Here is a 20974-nt window from a genome sequence, read left to right as displayed (position 1 = left end):
GCGTGTTCCAGCTCCAGCCCCATAACTTTGTCTCCTTTCTGCTCACCCGATGTGTTAACAGCTTAAGCACATCACCTTTGGTAACTCTAACACCATGTATGCTCTGAGTGTCAATTAATCGCTTCAGAGACTCACAGTTAGTGAAACAAAACATTGTATAGGCGTTCCTGTCGTGCTCAAGCACAGTAATATTGTGCTTGAGCACGACAGGAACCTGCAGAGTAAACCTGCAGATCAAAGGAAAGCAATGACTATGCCTTGTTGTTATGCCTCAGTTTCCTTTTTGATGGGTTGAGATCAGAATTGTTTAAAGTATTGTGGCTTCAAACCACAAATCCTCTCTCCTAAACAGCAAACCGACTGTCCTTAGTTAAATTAACTACCTATGATACAGAAGCAAGCCCTTCTGTTCTGCTCAAGCTTTCTTTAAGTCTCAAATCCTCTCCAAAGCTATAGAGATTAATATTTTATAAGTTTTCATGTCAATTAGGTCAAATCCTAACCTCATTATTCTCCAGTTTAAAGATTTCCAAACTCTCCTTCTGCAGACACTTTTTTTTTTTTCTACAGATATTTGGTTTCGCTAAGCTGTAGCCATCCCGTTTTCCTTGTATGATGTTGTCCCCGACTTCAGCAGCACTGCCTGGCAGCACATGGCTGACTCAGCATAGACTCAGAGTCCTTCAGGTGGGAAGGGACCCCCAGGAGGTCTCTACTCCAAACTGCCGCTCACTGCAGGACCAGATCTGAGGTCAGATCAGGCTGCTCAGGGCTTTATCTGGTCCGTCTTTAAACTCTCCCAAGGATGGAGACTGCGCAACCTCTCTGGGCAGACTGCCATGCTGCTTGGCTGTCCTTACGGGGAGTAAGTTTCTCCTTATGTCATGCCTGAACCTCTCTCGTTTTCAGTAATGCCCATTGCCTCTTGCCCTCCCACCACTGTGAAGAGCCTGTCTTCTCGGTAGTGATGCTGTAAGTGCTGGTGGGATGCTGCTGGATGTCCCCGAAGCTGTCTCCTCTCCTGGCTGAACAAGCTCTATTCCCTCAGCCTCACCTCGCAGAGCACGTGCTCCAGCCCCCGACTGTCTGGGTCACCTCCGGTAGGATGAAGGAGATGCCTCCCGCGCTCCCAAGACAGCCGGCTGGAAGACCTAGAAACACTCTGACTTTCCTTTAAGGTGATTCCTGTGTCTTGTCGAGCTGTGGTGGGGAGTGAGGTCCCTGCCGGTATACTGAGGCACATGGTGATGGAGCACCATCCCCACGTCCCCTGGGGTCAAAAGCTCACAAATTGCACCTGCTGCCTGGGTTTGTCACCCTTCCTGCCAAACTAGCATCCAAGAGCCTGTGTGTTTTGGCAGTTAAATCCAAGAGCAGCGGAGCGGTTTTTGGGGTGACGAGGGAGAAACGGTGTTATGGTGCTTGTTGGGGCTCCATGAGGAGGTCTACTTTGTGAGGTGAACTGTGCGAGCGCGGAGCAGCAGTCCCGGGGGTGCCGGGATAGCCCCGCACAAGACGGAGGGTGCCGGGCGGGCCGGGATTTTCCTGCCGCCAGCGCTGCTTTGCGCCCCGTCTGGAACACCCTTCAGCAGAAACCGAACGGGTTCCTCGGGCGCTCGCTTCCGCGCCGCGCGCATCCCGCACGCGTCAGGCGCGGATCTGCGCTCCCTGTGATGCTTCCACTGGAAAAGACTTGGGGCAGCGGACGCCTGGCCGAGATCGCCCTTCCCGCCGCCGCCCCGCACGCCAGCCGCCATTTTGGTGCGGGGCGAGGCGGGGGGGGGGGGGGCGGGGTGTCCGCCTCGAACCCCCCTTCCCGCCGCCGCCGGGAGGGCGCCGCGCGCCTCCGCCACACCCAAGCCCCGCCCCTCCCTGCCCGGGGGCGGGGCTATGAGGAGGCTCCTCCCTCCGGGGCGGAGGGGAAGGCGGAGCGGCGCGGGCGCGCCCGGCCGGGTTACCGCGGCTGCGCCCCGCCCGCCGCTGCCGCCGCCGCCATGGACAGCGACGAGGAGACGCTGGAGGAGACTGTGGAAGGTACCTGTCCCGTGTGCGGCGGGGGAGCCGCCGGCACCGGCGGGCATGGGAGGAGGAGGTGATGCCGGAGGCGGGCGGGGGGGGGCGCGGGCCGGCGGCGGCGGCCCGAGAAGGGGGCGCCCGGGGCCGGCGGCAGCGCATGACATCAGCGGGCTTATGCAACGGCCGCGCCGCCGGGCCCTGCCGCCGCCGCGCACGTGGCGTTGTGTGACCGGCGGCGGCTGGGGGGTGGGAGGGGGGGGAAGGGCTGCCGGAGCTGGGGGCAGCGCCGTGATGTGGGGCCGGGCCCGGCGCCGGTACGGGGCTGCGGCTCCGGCGGCGCTGCACGGGCGGGTCTGGCTTGGGGCAGCCCGCAGCCGGTGCCAGCCCCGTGCTGTTGGCGTACCGCCCGCAGCGGAGCGCTCGGACCGCTGCAGTACGAGCCCGAGTAGAAGGCTCCAGCCCCCGAACCTGGTGGTGACGTTTACTCTGCTCTTAACGCGAAAAAAAAAAGAAAGCAACCCAAAACCACAAATGAATCGTGTTTTTGTGTCCGCCGTGCAGGCGGCAGCACTCAGCCCGCACTTTCTGCCCCGTGCAGCCGGTGCCCTTTGCGGTTCGCCCGGCGGGCCCTCGCCCGGCTCGGTGCTGGGGGCAGCCGCCGCCTCCCCCGCGGCACGGTCCCGGGGCTGCGCTGCCCCGGCTCTTCGTGCCGGGCACCGGCGGCCGAGCCGCCGAGCAGGCTGCAGACCGCGTACCCTGGGAAGCCGTGTCCTTCAGCGTGGTGGCAGGGCTTGGGAAAGACGAGTCCGTCCTCCCGCGGCTTAGCTGGCTCCTTCAGAGATGGTTGGTGTGTCGAGGTTTAACCTGTTTACTTGGTAAATACTCCGGCAGCTCGGGAGCAGTCGCTCTCAGAGGCTCCGGTTACGTTAGTGCCAATGGAAAAGGGAAAAGAAAACGGCAGCTGGAGGCAATAAGTGTGGTCATGCAGTCGAGGAAGGCCCATCTCATGGGCAATATACACCCCTGTTTGTGCAAGAGTTCCATCAGTGGAGAACTAACCCGTGCAGAGTTTTAAAACCAGAGGCACGCACTTCTGGAAGGCGTTGCTGACGGAAACCTCGACACGCAGCGATGCAACTCGATGGCACGCCGTTGGCATGGTACGGGTTTGCCGTGTGCAGCTCTCAGGTGGAGCGCGCCAGCTGTACGCCAAAGTGCCCGCTGCCCCAGGGTTCCTCATGCAGTGTGGTCCTGCTGGAAGGAGCTGTCCTGGGTTTCCAGTCGTTGGGATGAAACAGACGCAGTAAGGAGCTGCCTGTGACGAGGTGTCAGTAGTTCTCATGGTTGGGTGGTGGGCTGTTGGTGTCTTGTGGCAGGAGGATTAGGCCTGGAAGCACGTTTCTCTGAAGAAGACATCGAGCGCGGCAGCTCAGCTTGACAACAGATGCGAGCTCAGCAGCCACTGCTGGGGTCTGGATTTGTTGTCTAGGTATGTGGTAGCAGAGCCAAAGAGAAGCTTTGTTGCGTGAAACGTGATTGTGAGGAGAGTGAGATCCTACAAATACAGGGTGCTATGGATGAAGTGTGCCCTCACAGATGTGTCTTTTCCCGTCCCGTTCTTTCCGCTCCTCAAATCTATGGGTTGCAGTTGTGTTTTGGGCAGCGAGTCATGGTTTTGACCCTCATACCACGGGTAGAGCGTTCTGCCGTATTGTGGATTTACATAGTGTTTCTGTGGGCTAAGGAAATGATTTTTTTTTTTTAAGCATTTGTTATTCAGCAGTGTATATGAAAGTATGAGGTTTTGAGGGACACCGGAGCAGGATGTTGTTGTAGGCTGGCTGGGTGTTTTTGCACTTACCTAAAGGAAATCAGAAATATGACAGAAATCAGCACTTTTAGATTGTTTGTTTATTTATTGTTATTATTCCTAATTATTCCTATTTTTATAAATGAATACTATTATAAATATTATTCCTATTATTATTTGGGGTTGGTTTATTGTTATTATTCCTATATTCCTAAAACATCTATCTGGCATCTTTGTGGCCAGATTCTTTTATAGATGATGCACACTGTGATCATCTATCATAAGTGATAGTAATACTGACAATAAAGGGCTTTTCTCTTTGGTTTGCCTGTGTCGGTGTTTTCGGTAAGTGGCCCCATCACACTGCATTGTGAACTAGCCCCTAGTAGTGTAATTCCTTTTCCCGAAAAGTTCATGGCCTGACCTTAAGAGGAGATCTTGAGACCCTTAAAGAAGCAACAAACGTGAGGCTTTACAATAACTTAAAAATACGTTTAGACATTTGGGGTTTATTTTCACAAATGGAGGAGAAAGGCGAGCAAGGGAAGCCGTACGGTCTGCTTTGCTCCCACTGAAATATTAAGGATTTTTTTTTATTGACTTCATCTGAAACAGAATTAGAGCCTAAGGCTTCAGCCGTGCAGGAAAAGTTGCATCTATATAATTAATCTTGAAATTGCTTTTTTCCCCCTATTGACTAAGAGAGACTGAATGTCTCTTGTTTTGTTGGAGTGGTGGATATGTGGTGGGTTTTGTTGGGTTTTTTTTTTTCAACAGGGGGAAACTCTCTAGCCTATTAGAAGAATTGAATTCTTTGTACTATGGCTGAGATTAAGACCCTGTATAGAGGCCATCGGATCAAAGCTGACCATTTAAATCTCTGGGATCGTCTGTATCCTACTGTGCAAAAGTCCTGACATGCGTGCTGTGTATACACATGGCAGCTTTTGTGATGGGCTTTGCATTCCAGCAAAATCTTGACAAAACCGAATAGTCATAGAGAACAAAGTTGCAAGTTGTTTGTTTTGTTTTGTTTCTTTTTAAAAATAGTATAATGTACTAATACTGTCAGTATGGTTTTTTTTTAATCCAAGTGTTTTATAAAAATTTTGCTTCTATAGCGAGGGGAAAACTGGTACTGTTTAGTGTTTGTTATCTTACACTAGTATACCCTTCCCATATTGATAAAACTGAAGCCTTTAATTAAAACCATAAATGTTGACATAATTGCTTTTGTTCGAAGAGAGGTTTTCACGTCACAAATGTCACTGACCTTTTAGTTAAATTGAGATAACTGCTAAAACTTTTCCCTTCTACAAAAAAGAGTGTCCTGACTGAATGGGAGGAAAAAAAAAAAAAAATCCCTTTCTTCTGTCTGGAGAGAGCAGCATGCTGCCCTTTCTGCTTTAAAGGCTTCATCTTAAAAATTATTAAAAGCCTTTAGTGATGTAGCTTTTTCTCCCTCTGCTTTTGCTCTTTCATTTTATTCTGTTACTCCTGTTAGCTCGGACAGTCAGCAGTGTCTAATTGGTTTGATTAACTTTTTAAACTTTTAACTGTTTTCAGTCTAGCTTGGACTGGGAACTTAGTTTAAGAGTGTGGTGATGTTTTGTGAGGTGGCTGAGCTGGAAGCAGGGTGGGTTGCTACCCCTGAGAGGGGCATGTTGGCTCCTGGCCCCCCAGCTCTGCTGTGGTGGTGAGGTGCCAGGTCAGCCTCCCCAGCAAGGACTCCTGGCCCCCCAGCTGTGCCATGGCAGTGGAATGCCAGGTCAGCCTCCCCAACAAGCAAGCAAACAACAAAGGGAAGAATTTTCTGCCAACTTAGTGACTTGCACTGCTTGCAGAGGGTGCTGGGCAAGTGCCAAAGCAGGTGTGAGAGGGAATTCGGGGAGCACTCGTTGGAAGAGTGAAGGAGGAAATCCTGGACCTTGGATGAGTTCAGCTATCTTACCATTATTTTCTTCTGTAAACCTTTCTAGCTGCGTTTCCATACTTATTGTAACAAGTACAGGAGATGGGTAATAAACCTGCACAACCTTACTTGGTTATTTTGAGGAACGTTTCCTTAGCTCTTTTTTTTTTTTTTCCCCTTCCTCTATCTTTGTGTGTCTCCTTTCTTTTTTAAATGAAATTTTACTTTGAGATAGACAAAAGTTTGGAAATATATTCTGATAAAGTACCCTGTGCCATAGGGTGTTCTTCTGTCAACCATTCTGGTACGAAAAGGCTAGGGCAGGTCACACACCTCATAGGAGAGGACTTCTTCACCAGGTGCTGGCCCACATCCTTACCGTGCCCTGTCTGCCATGTTGCTGGGGGGCTGTGAAGCGTCCCAAGAAAACATTAGCGTACAGTGATGCGACAAGAACTCATGGGTGTGCATATGCCTTCTGGGTACCTTTGTCCCCACAAGAACCCTCTGGACCTGTTGCAATCAGGGCCATGAATAGATGGCCTGCTGAAGCCACACGGGTGGCTGGCTTGTCCCATGGCTGTCTGCACAGCTCAGTTTCTCTCTGGGCATAGTGCTCAAGGTTTGGTGATACTGAAGTCCTTGTTGCCTGCATCAGCCTGGGCTGTCATCGCTCTGCCTCACACTAGAATTTGTTTCTGCCTTTCCATGCTTGTGTTGAACCTTTTCAGTTTAGGGCAAATATGGTCAGGGAAGAGCTTGACCTAGAGTCTGTAGAAGTGGATGTAAGAGCTGCCTCTCATCTCTGATGGACTTTGTATGCCTTGCCAACAGATTCAGGGGATCAGAGGTCAGTTTTTTCTTTAGAAACATGGAAGAACATAAATGTACACTAGCTTTTATTTATTCATGGGGTTTTATGCAAAATTTATACCTGCCACAATGCCATGACGAGAGCTTGTTACACCTGCACCTGGTGTATTGCTGTGCTGAAAGCAGCCCCGCTGAGCTTGAGCATCTTCATTCCGCAGTCGGAACAGTGTTCCACCAGTGCCGTGCTAAGGACTCCAAGCTCACACAGGTAAACTAGACAGTGACAGTTGATTAAAACGCTCTTCCTCTGTTTTCTTTTGGCTTCGAAGAGGCAGATAGGGATGCAACAGGAGCCTTACGATGCTTTAACTTAATCAGGGTTGGCCAGTTGTGTTCTGTAAAATACTGACCCATGCAGATGAGGATCCAAGCATGTTGCCCCTCGACTTTCCTTATGTGCAAAGCTGTAATGGGGAAAACTGATACAGCTAGGAAAGGGAACGGCATGGGGGAATGTAATGTGAACACGACAGAAAGGCACTGGAGAGCAGCATTTAAAATGTTAAATAGCAAGCTGACTGATGTATTGCAAGGGCATAGAATTACGGGTATTACATGCTTTTACTTCTTTAAATTCCTGTGGCTGTAGCTACGAGGTGGCACACCCACATTGTTGTAAGACACATATTTATCAAAAGGGAAAACCAAACCTTTTCTTACTCAGTGGTTTGAAGTCTAAATCTATTCTGTTCTAACCAGGAAATATATATTTTAGGTAAAGAATTATTATATTTTTGAGGACGTATATTAACACAAGTTAGAATAGTATGAACCTTGTTTCTTTTAGAAACATGCCTTTTTGCTTATTCTTCTCTCTCCTGTCTCTCGTCTCTTGTCTTTTATCCTGACTCTTTTTATTTTTAAGTGAACTGTGTTACATGGGTACAGACTTCAGTTGTACTAAATCTCTGATCACTCTTCTTAACAGAAGTATTATGATGCGGATTACTGTTTTGTACTAGGGAGCTATTGCATTTCATTACTTCAACATAATCATAATAGGTTTGCAATTTTATATAATGTTTAATGTGTTCTTTTGCTCTTCATCTGGACTTTTTCAGGACACCTAGATGATGATGGATTGCCACATGGATTCTGTACAGTCACCTATTCATCGACAGACAGATTTGAGGGAAACTTTGTGCATGGAGAAAAGAATGGCCGTGGCAAGTTCTTCTTTTTTGATGGAAGGTAGATGCTGACTCTTCAATTTTTCTTCTATATTCTGCCTCGTGCTTGCAGTGACACATAACTAATCTGCATTGATAGTATGCTGCTGAGTTTCTGGATAAGCTTTCTCTTTAAAAACTGTGGCTGGAAAGTTTTCCCTTGTGCTGTTGTAGCCATGCCTTTGTGGGCTTGGAGGCTTTGTATGTAACGTGATGCCCGGAGTTGATCCCTGGCAGGAGAACACAGCGGTGCAAGCTCTTTTAGCCCAGTGAAGTTATGAACTAATTAGAGACCGTAAGAAGTGGGAGGTGGTCAGAGCTATTGGTAACCATGCTGACAACGACTTGGACTATGAAGTTCAAGTCCATAACTGCAGGTGGAATTCTTTCTTTGTCTTGTAGCCCTGTACGGAGGCTGCAGCTGGACTGGGAGCTCCCTGTGCCAGACCTCGCGTGCAGACACAGGACCTTGACAAAGAGGCTTACCCTCTGCTCGGTCGTGGAAGTTGTCTGGTGGTTAAAGGACTGAGTTAAATATGGGTTTGTTCCAAACTCTACCTAATCCTCTGCAAGTTGCTTGCAGCCTAATTTATTTTCAGAAGAGTGCCTGTAACTTCCCCTCTCTTCACTGGGAATTGTGGCAGTGAAATTGGGCTGGTCTGTGCCGAGGCACGTGTTTTCTTCTCAGATCTTCGTTACAAACACCTTGTACATCTTCCCCCAACTGCAGCGTTTCTCTCTGCAGTTGCTCAGAACTTCCTCTGAAGGAGCAGCAGATGTATAAAATGACACGATTCTTCATGGGTTTGCAGCTGTTGGTGGCACTATGAATAGCAGCTGTTAAGCTGACAGTTGTGCCGAGTCTACTCTCCTCCTGCTCAGCGAACTTCTGAGCAGGAGCGGAGGTATTGTGCTGTCTCCGTGAGTCAGCTCCTTGTCTCTACTTGCCTTTGCAACTGCTTCATACTGGGGATTGTGTGGTTTTTTTCTTAAGAAAGATAATATATTTATTCAGTTATGCAGAAACTGATCAGGCCTCCAAGCTTGAATGAAGAAAAATCCCCACTGTTGTTGGTAATGGGCTTATTAAGTCTTGTGTGAGTAACTGAAAATCAGTACTACGCAGCAGCTGACCTCTCTAAAATGGCCTTTTTTTTTTTTTTAAGTTGGCAGACAACGTCTCTATGGACACATGTACATAATGCTTCTGTGCTTGTTGATGATCTCAGCAGAGCAGTTACTGATTGTACAGTCGGAGAAACTGACCCACTATTTTGTTTTTAGGGCCACTCCTCCAAGTAATCCAGGGTACAGGCAGTTCTCTGTGGGAAAACTCAGATTGCTGCTGAGCCTTTTCTGTACCGTTTCGGTGTTGCCAACTCTTCCTTTTGTGGTTTTGGTGGGTTTTTTTGCCCTTTTTAAAAAAAAAAAAAAAAAATAATCATAACCTGTAAAAAAAAATGGAACAGTTGCCTACTGTATGACTTCAAGAACTAGCAGAATGAAAATATACAAAAACAGGCTGTAATGTGGTTTTGGAAAATGAGATTTTTTTATAAACTACCCTAAGCTTATTTTAATTTAGCTGAAGCAGTCTTAACTGAGCAGTGACGCTAGTTACTAAAGATGTTGCGGTTTACCTAGCTACACACAGCTAGTAAGAGTAAGTTGCTCTCTGGAGTGGATGGTTCAGGTGTCACAACGTGTTGCAGGAAGAATGACCTGGCTTAAAACAGGATGTGCTGTTTCCATGACCTGTGCCATGGGCAAGGCTGAGTACGGACAAAGAAGGGAAAGGAATCCCCAAAATTTCTCAAAACCCCTCTCCCCATACAGTATTGCGTGCTTTGGTGCAGTAAGTTAGCTGGTTTCAGCGTTCCTGGATCTGTGTTCCTCGCAGGCTGCTGTCAGTCTGTTGTTTGGGAATTGTTGAGTCCAGTCAGACACTGGACTGGCAGCAGTGTAAGCGTTCTCATTTTTTGAGTGTTGGGAAATAGGATTGGCTGCCTGGCTGCCTCGTTCGCCTTAGCGAAAACTTTTCCTTTTACTGGAATAGTTGCCGCCTTCCTGTTGATTATTTGAGAGAGTGGAAACCCGTAATGGAATCTCAGCTGGTTTCTTCCTCCTCCCTCAAGAATGCAAGAAAACCCAACGTTTTCTTTCAGAGAGAGAAGTTTCCCCTCTGGCATACTCCCTGTTTTGGATGGTGGACCTGAGCTGTCAGCGGTGCGAACGCGTGCTGGAGCCCGCTTTGCAATAACTGCGAGCGTGAGAGCCGTTTGGCACGGAGCTGCCACTGCTGTTCTTCCTGAATGAGCAACTCTTGTAAACTGACATCTCCCAGAACACGGTAGAGAATGATGCTATTTTTAAGGAAAAGTTTCAATGTTCCCATATGGAGGGAAAAGTGAGAGATAAGGGAGCGAGTGATGAATGGATTGGGGTCTGTTGATGTGACTTAATACCTGGAAGCACGTTGCAGTAAGTATTCCCTCCCTCCCCAACTCTTACCATTGGTTTATTCTCTAGGTAGTAGATGCTCTAAATCCCCTCGAGACCTAGTATATAATGGGAAGACAGTACATCTCGTAAATCTTGACTTCAGTAAAATTTTGCATTATCCTCAATATGATAATCTGAGGAGTAAACAGGAAAAATATGGTGTAGGGCAATGTTTGTACTAAAAGATTTTGTTTATGCAAGACTCAGGAGCTGTTTATTCCTCTTTGTGCTGATCAGATCTTGGTTGCAAGTATTGTGTTGGGCTGCAGACACCATACTTTGAGAACTTTAAAAAAAAAAAAAGAGAGAAGGGGGGAAAAAAAAACAGAACTCAAAAAACTGAGAATTATGAAAGTTTTAGAGAACCTGACTTTTTAGGCAAGATTGAAAGACATGGAATTCTTTCTTTAGGTATCTTTCTGTTCATTTCCTTAGAGAATATGGGAGTAGAAAGAGATGGACCGTTTGGAGATTAATACGAAGAAAGAAAACCTAGAAATTTGAGTTACAGTAAAAAAATATTTTTTTTCCAGTGCTGAAGCACTGTTGTGATTTAGCAATTTGTTAACTTCAACTAATACCATTAAAAGTAACAAGCAGGTTTTTTGGTTTGTTTCATTATATAAACTGAGTGACTGCTTCTTTTAAAGAGCAATCCTACATGTGGACTCTGTGGTGCCAGCTACAATGAAATTCAAATCTGGTGATCTCTGATAAACTAGAGGAGAAAGTGATGTCATCTATAGTCGAGTAAGCACACAGATTTCTGGTGGTTCCCTCACCTGCTCTGCTCCTTCCCTGTGCTGTGGTGTCGTAGCTGTCTGTGCAGCTCTGGAGCAACGTGGATCAAGAAATTCATCTGACTAAAAAGTGAAACAGTTTTTCTGCCCCTTCGTGCTCTGCATCTGGTTTGCATCGAGACTTTTACTGTAGTGTATTTTCCCACGGAAACCTCAGCCAGCTTGCCAAAGTTATGTAAAAACAGAGTGAAGCTTTAGAAACTAGAAAGTTAAATCTGAGAAAACGTTCCTACCACAGCTCTTGAAAATGCTTTTTCTAAAGTTTTGTAAAACGTGTAGAGTCATGCGCTCCCAGGTGCTGTTTGGGCTTATACCTTAGATGTCTGCATCAGAAAAAGAATTATGCAGTAGAAGCATGTGTGCTGCAGCTGGCTGTTAGCTAAATATGCCAGGGTAAAAGCTAAAGTTTGTATGTCCTTATGCTAGTTCTAACCTGAGAAAGAAATAACTGAGTAGATGCTCTTTGACAGTTATGCTTTCATTCTGTGTAGTTTCTCTCAGCAGCCTTTTTTTTTTTTTTAAGAAAGGAAGCAAAGCAGATTGCAAGGTATTGTTGCTTTCCTTCTAAAGGGTTTGCAAGACAAAACTGAAGTGAAACGTTCCTTTGTTCAAATCCAAGTGCAGCCCTCATTCTGTTTGACAGGCTGTGTTCCATTTTAATAGAAACACATGAGAAATGACAGTGCTTTGAGCAAATCCGGTACAGATTGCTGCTAAGCGTGTCGCTGGGGAGCTATCGCTGAGCTGGTAGCGGGTTGTGGTCCACCTGTGTGGCAGTTCCATCTCCTCTCACCAGAGAGATGTCAGGAAAGATCCAAACGTGGGAAGTAGGAAATCCTAGCGTGAGAGTAGCCTGCTCGAGCAGGGATTTCTTCTTGGACCATGAGCATCCATTCGCTGCTGTAATTTGCTACCCCAACCAATAAAAAAAGCTCAGCAATGTAATCTAGATGAATAGTGCCGTGCCTGTGGAGCGCACCCTGGTGAAAGGACAGCGTGAGTTGTTCTCTGCCTTTCAGTTTAAATCCATTGCCCCTTGTCCTATCACTACATGCCCTTGTAAAAAGTCCCTCCACAGTTTTCTTATAGGCCCCTTTAGGTACTGGAAGGCCGCTAGAAGGTCTGCCTGGAGCCTTCTCTTGTCCAGGCTGAACAACTCCAACTCTCTCAGCCTGTCTTTATTGGAGAGGTGCTCTAGCCCTCGGATCATCTTCATGGCCCTCCTTTGGACCCGCTCCAGCAGCTCTATGTCCTTCTTCTGTCGGGCACCCCAGAGCTGAATGCAGTACTGCAGATGGGGTCTCACAAGAGCAGAGTAGAGGGGCAGAATCACCTCCCTCAACCTGCTGGCCACGCTTCTCTTGATGCAGCCCAGGATACGGTTGGTTTTCTGGGCTGCCAGCGCACATTGCCGACTCATGTTGAGCTTATGATCAACCAACGCCCCCAAGTCCTTCTCAGGGCATCTCTCAATCCATTCTCCGCCCAGCCTGTATTTGTTCTTGAGATTGCCCCAACCCATGTGCTGGACGTTGCATTTGGCCTTTTTGAATTTCCTGAGGTTCACATAGGCCCACCTCTCAAGCCTGCCTGCACCAATAATATGTAGAATGACGAGCAGAGGAGCAAGTTTTCCACTGCTGTTTTCTTTCTCTCTTTACCAGCACTTTGGAAGGGTACTATGTTGATGATGCCCTGCAAGGCCAGGGAATCTACACTTACGAGGATGGAGTGGTCCTTCATGGCACATACGTGGATGGAGAGCTGAACGGACCAGCCCAGGAGTACGACAGTGACGGGCGGCTGATATTCAAAGGGCAGTACAAAGACAACATTCGACATGGAGTTTGTTGGATTTATTACCCGGTAAGCCTGACCACCTGCTCTCTGTATTGCAGAATAGCACCATTATGCGTATCTCTTTTCTCCCTAGCTGAAACAAATGCCCACCGTGACCCAGCTATCCAAAAGTCAACACACAAAAATCAGGGTGAAAGTTCTGTGCTTTATGATTTTGGATAGTCCAACATACAGTTAAACCTTTTCAGTGTTGAATGTTTGCCCAGTAGACAGGATTCAGCAACGCTGCAAGATGCCTCCACTATTTTTTTTTTCATTTTAATTCCTATGCAGCTTTACACAACACTCTAGACTTGAGCCTTTCAATCTTTACCTTGTACTGAGGAGGTACAAAACATCTGCATGTGATTAAACCGCTGGTCAAAACCCAATCTATTTCTGCGCTACGTATTATACGATATCTTAGTTGCAGATTTATTTCAAATGCTCACCATCGGCTGTTCGTTTCATTTACTGGTTTTCACTATTGCCATTAAGCATGTGTGTTAGAATCAACAAATGCTTGGTGTACACTGCCAAACAAGTGGCAGTTTTTCAGTACTAGTGTATAAAATACACACAGCTGACCCTTCAGGTCCTACATCTCCTGTTTCATCTTCCAGCTGACAAAGTGTTGCCGTACCTTCTGGAAATGTGCGTATTTAGAGGTTGTATCATTGTCATCTTGTCAGACTAAAGGATGCAATGTGTTTAAAAAAAACCTTTGCCATGGAAGCAGTTGTTTATGCATGGTTCTATGCATGATGCTATGTGCACAAATTTTTACCCAAATTGAAGAATCACTGTTTCTTACTACAGTATGTTTGAAGCTCACTCATCCTGGGAGCTGAACACAGTGGTGCCACTCTGAAATAGAGTCTGTGCCCAGCGATCTAGATCAAAACCAGTCTGTTTCCGCATCACACATGCTGGTTTTGCTCCAGGGCATCATTTGAAGATGTTTCCTTGTCCTTTTTGAAATAAACACCTGAAGTTTAGACCTGTGCTGACCTACGCATCTCATTCTGCACTTTGGTAAATAGAGCTAACCGGAGTTGCAGGCAAATCACAGATGGCAAAGCCCAGGGCTAAAATATATAGTGCTTATAGAGGAAAGGCATTGCTGATGATGGCTTTCAGCAAACAGTTGTTCTCATTGAGTGCCATCTGACATCTTGGAGGGTGCTGGTGACAAATAAACTCTCTCCAGTTTTTCAGCAAATCTTTTTTTTATTAGACTCAAGTCTTTTGATACACTATGAATTAGCAGTGAGCAAGGCAGTGTTTTAATTTTTTCTTTCCTCCAGCACAGTATCATACTAAGAAAACTCAGACAAAGTTTGTGTGTGGCTTTGGGCCTTGGTTCACAGACTGTTTGCATAAAAATTTTGTCAATTGAAGCTCAGTATTTGTGTCATATGGAAGGAAAGACCTTGGGTTTTGTCTTTTTCAAACAACACAGAAAACCTCATTCGTTTCTTTTATTGGTTTTATCCTGACTGGAATGACTTCACCCAGCTTCTTCACGTGTCTATTTCTCACTCATTTTCATAATCTCACATCTGAACTTACTGTAGCTTAGATTGCTTCTTGAAAAAGTTGGGGAAAAATCTTTCTCATTTACTGAAGATGGTAAAGTATAACTAAATGCTCTGCCTCTTCTTTCTTGCCCGTTCTTTCAGGATGGAGGCAGCCTTGTGGGAGAAGTGAATGAAGAAGGGGAGATGACTGGGGAGAAAATAGCCTATGTGTATCCTGATGGAAAGACTGCGTATTCCGGAAGGTTCATAGATGGAGAAATGATAGAAGCAAAACTGGCAACTCTGACATCTGTAGAGGATGGGAAACCTCAGTTTGAAGTAGTACCAGGCAGTAAGTTCAGCTAACACAGAAACTTGTGTTCTGGCTGCCAGCTCTTTGCTGCAAACAGCTTGGTTTCTATACTGTTCCTTGTTAGAGACTCTCAAGGCTGGCTGCCATGAGATAAGAAGTCTATTAGTGAGAAGCCCTTTTTCCAAATTATAGAATTGGGCAGAGAGGCACGTGGAGTGATCCTCATGCTCTGGGAACAGACATGAAGTGACCCATGCGGTGGTGCTGCTGATCTGCATTCTGTAACCCATCCCTCGTGTGCCGGTGGGTGCAGTTCTGCTCTTGGCCATCCATGCCAGCAGGAAAACCTGCTCGACATGTGAATGTTAGTAACATGTTTAGTCACATGTTTTGTTAGTAAAATAACTACAAGTGGAGAGGGAGGTTTGGTTGTAGCTCTTGTCAGTTGGGTTTGCGCATGTCAGTGTTGGCGCTGGGAATATTCTGGCATCTGCCTTACAGGACTGAAAGGACCCACAGGTTGGAATTAGTGAACTGGATTCAGTTATTGTGTGACAGTCTGTTTCACTGGCACCCTTCGGTCTGTCTGGTCCTGCTGATAGAAAGTGGCTATGAAATGGTTGAGATCAGGGTGGTGCCTTTGACCCGTGTACCCAGTGCTCCTTCTCCAGGGTGGTGGTGCCTTCAGCCTGTAGTTCTGGAGTAGTTTTGTTGCTCTGAGGTGTACGTGATGTTTTGGAGGTGAGTGGGTTAAGCTACTGGCAGGGCCATGAGTAATAAACAGGGTCTGCGGTAACACATTTACTGTTTTGCCAGCGGAGATTGTCTCACTTGATATGAAATAAGAACATAAACCTCAGTGAAAGGTGTTGAGAAGCAAATGCGTGTGACTCTGTTTTTTAAATGTCTCAGTTGTGATAGCAAATCAAAACGTAGCTTAAAAGAGAGTTTCTGAGAGGGTACAGTTGTGCTTTGTACGTGGGATCAAATTGCACTCTGGAGGAAGCTGCCTTCAGCCAGAACAGATCTTGGACACTGGGGACTAGGGCCTTTTATCAAACTTTATAATATTGCGTTTTGGTTTTTTTTCCCTGTCTTATTTCTACCTGCATCTTAATCTTACTCCCAGATAGTCCTCTGGCAGTTGATTGGAGAGTGATGTAAGGATGTAATTAGAGCTGTACCACTGAGTTGCTTATTAATGACAGGAAATAAGTGCCTGTAGCAAGTGTACTTTGTGATTACTGAACATTATCTCCTGCCTGAAGTATCTTCAGGTTTTGGACTAGAAAGCATTTCATATTAGTAATAGTCCAAGTTTTTTTTTTTATAATTAATGTGTTATTGAATATATCCTTTTAAGTTGTGCTTTACTTTTTAATTAGAAACTCGGGAAGGGTCAGTTTTGAAAGACTGTCCAGTCCTCCTTTAAAAGTTAGTAGTTTGAAGAACATATATGTATCACCTTTTTGTGGTAATACTGCTACTCTAGTATGTTGAGGGGAAAAAATAATCAAGAAACGATACCTCACGGAAAAACTTTTACAGGTGCAGTTCTACTTAATACCTTTTTTGGAAGCATAACATTTATTTCTTGCAGTCATTAAAATTTAATTTTTGAATGTCTTGATTAAGTTAAGAGTTGCATGCTTTCAGTATTGCCAATTAGTTTATTTCCTTTGTTGATTTCTGGCTTTTTTTTTAGGCCCAGTATACAGTTTTGACAAATCTACTTCATCCTGCATTTCTACAAATGCACTTCTTCCTGACCCTTACGAGTCAGAGAGGTGGGCTTTTTTTTCTTCTCCCTTCTGTCGATATTGTCCATGTTTCTTTGCTGTTAGATATTTAGGGCCTAATTTTGCAAAGGGTTTGTGAAATGGAACCCTTCACTGCCCATCAGTCAGCCTTTGACTCAATTAAATTTCTTTCTGATTCGCACCATAACATTGCACTCTAATTGATGGAACACAGCAATACTTTTTAACAGATTAAACCAGGATAATTTCTTAGCATTTCAAAGACATGTTCAGTCAAGTCCTGGACTCCATTAATAGCCCACATCTACAACGTTTTGAGCAAAAAGTACACCATTCCCTGTTTTCTAGATGTGTAACTAGCTTCAGGTTGCAGTGCGCTGCATTCAGTGTGTCTTGCTGGATGGTGTGTGTTGCACAAAGTTTTCTGCCCTCTCTACAGATCTAGTGAAGTGACAAGAGTAAATCATCAAGCTGGAGGAAAGTGAGATACTGTTTGTGACAACCCTGTAATGTCAAAACACGTTCCTCGGCAATTGTCTCATCCTAGTCAGTCAGTGATATTTCTTCCATGACTATTCCACAATTACATGCCTTACCTAGACTTTTAAGAGGCCTTACTCTGTAGATACCTTGATTGTTGTCCTTTTCTGATACTCTGAAATACTTAGATAATAAAATTTGCATCAAGTTCTTGAAGATCTAGGCCTTCACCTTGAAAACTCTTACTCATCTGTGCATGTACACAGCAGCAACCTCAGCTTAGTGGAGATTCTGGTGTGTTGTTGAGAGTGTTCCTGAGTTGAAGACATCACCAAGTAATAGCAGATGGGCACTTTGGAAAAAAAAAAAAAAAATCAAACTAATAGATAAAATCAGCTCCCTTTTCCCACCAAATCTCCATTTTGCCAAAATAGATAGAACGTATGGAAGGAGAAGTAGTTGTGTTTGGAGCCTTTGAATTATTAGTTTTATTGAAGTATGAGTAGTTATGCCAGTGGTGTTGTGATAATACTACTTGCAAATGAAAACTGTAGGCAATCACTAATTCCATGCCCCTTTTTCCTTGTAGGGTGTATGTTGATGTCTCTCTCATTTCCAGTGCTGGAGAAGGATTATTTTCGAAAATAGCCGCAGAAGCCCGTACAGTTATGTCCTTTTACAACGGAGTGCGAATTACACACCAGGAGGTAAAGGAGAGAAAAAAGTCAGTCTGAATTTTCGTTGCTCCTCTGAAATCATCTTCTTATAGTAGGATTTTACACCCACCCCTTTCCCACCCTTGAGATTTAATATGATGGAGTTTAGTTGAAAAAAAGTGCATGTTCACCTATGAAAATATATTAAAAAAATGGTGGTGTGGGGATTTTTTTAATGACTTACACTCAGGAAAGAAATGCTTTAGTTGCATATATTTGAATGTTTGCTTTCCAACTGCTGGCAAAGTTGACTCCTCCGTGCGTGCACACACACACTGGATTTTTGCCTTGCAAACTAGGTAGACAGCAGAGACTGGGCCCTCAATGGAAATACAATATCCCTGGATGACGAAACAGTCATAGACGTGCCAGAGCCCTACAACCACGCCGCCAAGTACTGTGCCTCGCTGGGGCATAAGGCCAACCATTCTTTCACTCCTAACTGCATCTATGATCCGTAAGTAGACTCCTGTGTTTCGGAGTGGAAGCCACAGCCCCGGCAGTCTGGGCTCGGGGCGTTTGGGGGCAGCCGAATGAGGAGCAGCCAGTGGGGCTGGGAGGGAGGCGATGGATCCAGGCACTGGAGGAGTTTCTGCTGCCCTGGACCCTGACATTGCGGGTGCTTAGTATTTCTTGGGACTTACACCATGGAGTATCTTGAAGTTTACAACTGTGTTAATTTTATGAACTTTAGGAGCTGCCTCTTGATTCTAAAACGCGTAAGCACAGCTCTCTCAATCCTAGCTTGGCTAGGACTGCACTGTATTTGCTGAAGTGCTTGACCAGTGCTATCAAATGTACTGTCATTTCTGAAACTCGTGAACTAAGCATCTTGCTGCTCTGTGGTTGGTGCAGAGCACTAGGAAGCTTTTGATGTGTACGTGTGTTCAAGGGTGTAAATGTTTTCATACCGATGTGTAAACGCACAGACCTGTGGAGATGCATGTGTAGAAAATAGTTTTCCTTGATTAAATAAGACAGTTCCCTTTTCTGTGGGACCCTGGGGGAAGATGTTATAACATACACAAGTATGTTACAATTGTTTGGTAGGTAACCTGTACTGAGGAAATTAAGATAAGCAATTTTCCATGCTCTCCATTCCCTTATAATCTGTACTGTTTTCCTGCCATGTAGATGTTTACCACTGCAAGCCCAAGGCACGTGGCAGTGATTAACTCTGTTTTATTTATTTATTGCAAACAAGCACTGTTGCAGGACTGTTGGAAAGCTTTAAATAGAGCTACACAAAGCTGGTTTAATATATTGATATTTTTGCCCTTATTACTTGAGTCTTCATAAGATTGACTCAAAACAATCTGCTCATCTGATACCAGGTTATGTGATATTACTCTGAACTGTGAGTGACTTCTGAAACTGTGAGAGGGGCTAACAGAATCTCTGAATTGACAGCTAAGCCTAGCAAAGGTGTTTATTCTTCGTCTAGGTTTGTTCATCCTCGTTTTGGGCCGATCAAGTGTATCCGTACCATCAGGGCTGTGGAGAAGGATGAAGAGTTAACAGTGGCTTACGGATATGATCACAACCCCGTTGGGCAAAACGGGCCAGAAGCACCGGAGTGGTACCAGCTGGAACTGAAAGCTTTCCAGGCTGCCCAGCAAAAGTGAAATGGAAGCTGCTCCTCCGTTCAGCAAACTGAAACAGAAACTTGGATCTATGCACTACCTTTATACTGAAAACTGGACAACCAGGGATTGTTCATGCCGTTGCATCATAACTTTGCATTCTGTGTTAAGAGATAAGTTTCTTGCATACTAACTAGGTTTGACTGTGTTAACTCATAGCAGATTTAAAATTAGCTAGCGTTGCACCAGTCTTATCTGGAGAAATTATTTAATATTCTATACGAGACGTGATATTCTTTGGTAGCTTCTGCTTTTGCACCATATGCAAAGATGCCAAAAGACTAGACAGAAAACTAAAATGGGTATATCGTTCACTTTTAGTCGGCAGACTTAGTGTTGCTCTCTATCTGCCTAGGCATTATTGTGCAACTGCATTTTGCATATATGCCACTTGTGATGATAACAGTAATATTTTGATATTCTCTAATAGTAGCATAATTTTGCCTTTTTAAACCTTTGATCTGAATCTTGCAATAGAGCAGTTTATTTATTAGCATATAGGAGGCTGGGTTTTAACTCCCCTTTCTCTTGTCTGAACGTTGTTCTTTCTACAAATCCTCTTTTGCAGGAGAAAATCCTTTCTAACTAGTGGAAAGGCTTGTGTGTGTACGTGAGAGTGCTGTGTGTTGGTCTCTGTGGCTCTCTAAATAGTATAGCAACATGTCCAAACCTAATATTTATCTAGCCTTTACGGCTGGCTTATTTTATTTAATTTATGATTGACACGCAAACGAAGCTGTTCTTTGCATGAAGATTTCCTGAAAAGAGAAAACGGATTCACTTTTCGAAGGACTTTCAGAAGTACGTGTTCTGGAAGGCAAGCACGTTACTTGCATTAGTGTCCATGAGCTGGTTTGTGTGTTTCACCTGTTAAAGCGGCCAGTTCTCAAGGCGAAAATTCTAGCAATGAGATGCTTGCATCTCGCCTGAATTCTCCTAAATTCAGGAGGTGTGCGTGTTTGAGGGCAGGCTGTAGTACTCGGTTAAGGAGAGCTGTATCTTTTGTACGTGTTCGTTTGACAAAGAATATAGCCTTGTAGCCGTCTTTTAGTAGTACTGGTTGAAGACGCAGTCAATTAATATAGTATGAGATATCAAAATAGGATTTTTTAAAAAAAAAAGTGTGAAAAGATTGTTTTCGAAAGACAAACAATGAATGTAAAAACATCACTCACTGCTCATATTTAGAAACAGCAGTCAATCCATAGCTTTGTTGCAGCCAGCAGCGGGGGCTTGTGAATATTCATCTGCAGGGCTGTGATCCGGGGTTTTTCAGGGGTAGGGAAATTGTTGTGCATTTTTTCAGATACTGTACCGGTCTTGCCTAATGCTGTATAAGAGAGAAATAATGTATCGTCTCGGTCTGGATACCAGAGCCCTTCTGGGACTCTGATGCTCTCTTTTGGATTTAGCAGCTTAGGAAAAACTCAAATGCATTTGCAACACTTTCTTTACATGTTTGTAGTTTAAAAAAGTTTGTATATATGTAACATAAGCGATTTGGAAATCAGACCTACCTTTCTATTGCAACACGTTTTGGTTGGTTGCTTGAACAGTCGGAGGTGTCTGGCTGTCTGGGGAGCTGGACGTGGAGAATGTTCTAGGTTGGTACCTGCAAGTG

General features: G+C 45.1%; 1 protein-coding gene across 3 annotated transcripts; it reads left to right on the top strand.

The window, feature by feature from the left end:
- Positions 1–1994: 1994 nt before the first annotated feature.
- SETD7 (SET domain containing 7, histone lysine methyltransferase) lies at positions 1995–19851 on the top strand. 3 transcript variants are annotated; one of them, XM_086611612.1, is made up of 8 exons: positions 1995–2034; positions 7673–7802; positions 12747–12948; positions 14604–14793; positions 16460–16541; positions 17584–17701; positions 18010–18167; positions 19155–19851. In XM_086611612.1, the coding sequence occupies exons 1-8, from the start codon at positions 1995–1997 to the stop codon at positions 19333–19335; spliced, it is 1101 nt and encodes a 366-aa protein (XP_086467738.1). In that variant the 3' UTR covers positions 19336–19851. The 3 variants fall into 3 exon arrangements, with proteins under 3 accessions (XP_086467738.1, XP_086467736.1, XP_086467739.1); XM_086611610.1 differs by having other exon boundaries at positions 19131–19851; XM_086611613.1 differs by lacking the exon at positions 1995–2034 and adding an exon at positions 9946–10130 and having other exon boundaries at positions 7763–7802.
- The last annotated feature ends 1123 nt before the right edge of the window (positions 19852–20974 follow it).

Source organism: Tauraco erythrolophus, chromosome 5 (assembly GCF_009769465.1).
Source record: "Tauraco erythrolophus isolate bTauEry1 chromosome 5, bTauEry1.pri, whole genome shotgun sequence".
Taxonomy (NCBI): Eukaryota; Metazoa; Chordata; class Aves; order Musophagiformes; family Musophagidae; genus Tauraco; species Tauraco erythrolophus.
Note: the sequence above shows the minus strand (reverse complement) of the source record. Positions and strands in the feature narration are given on the sequence as shown.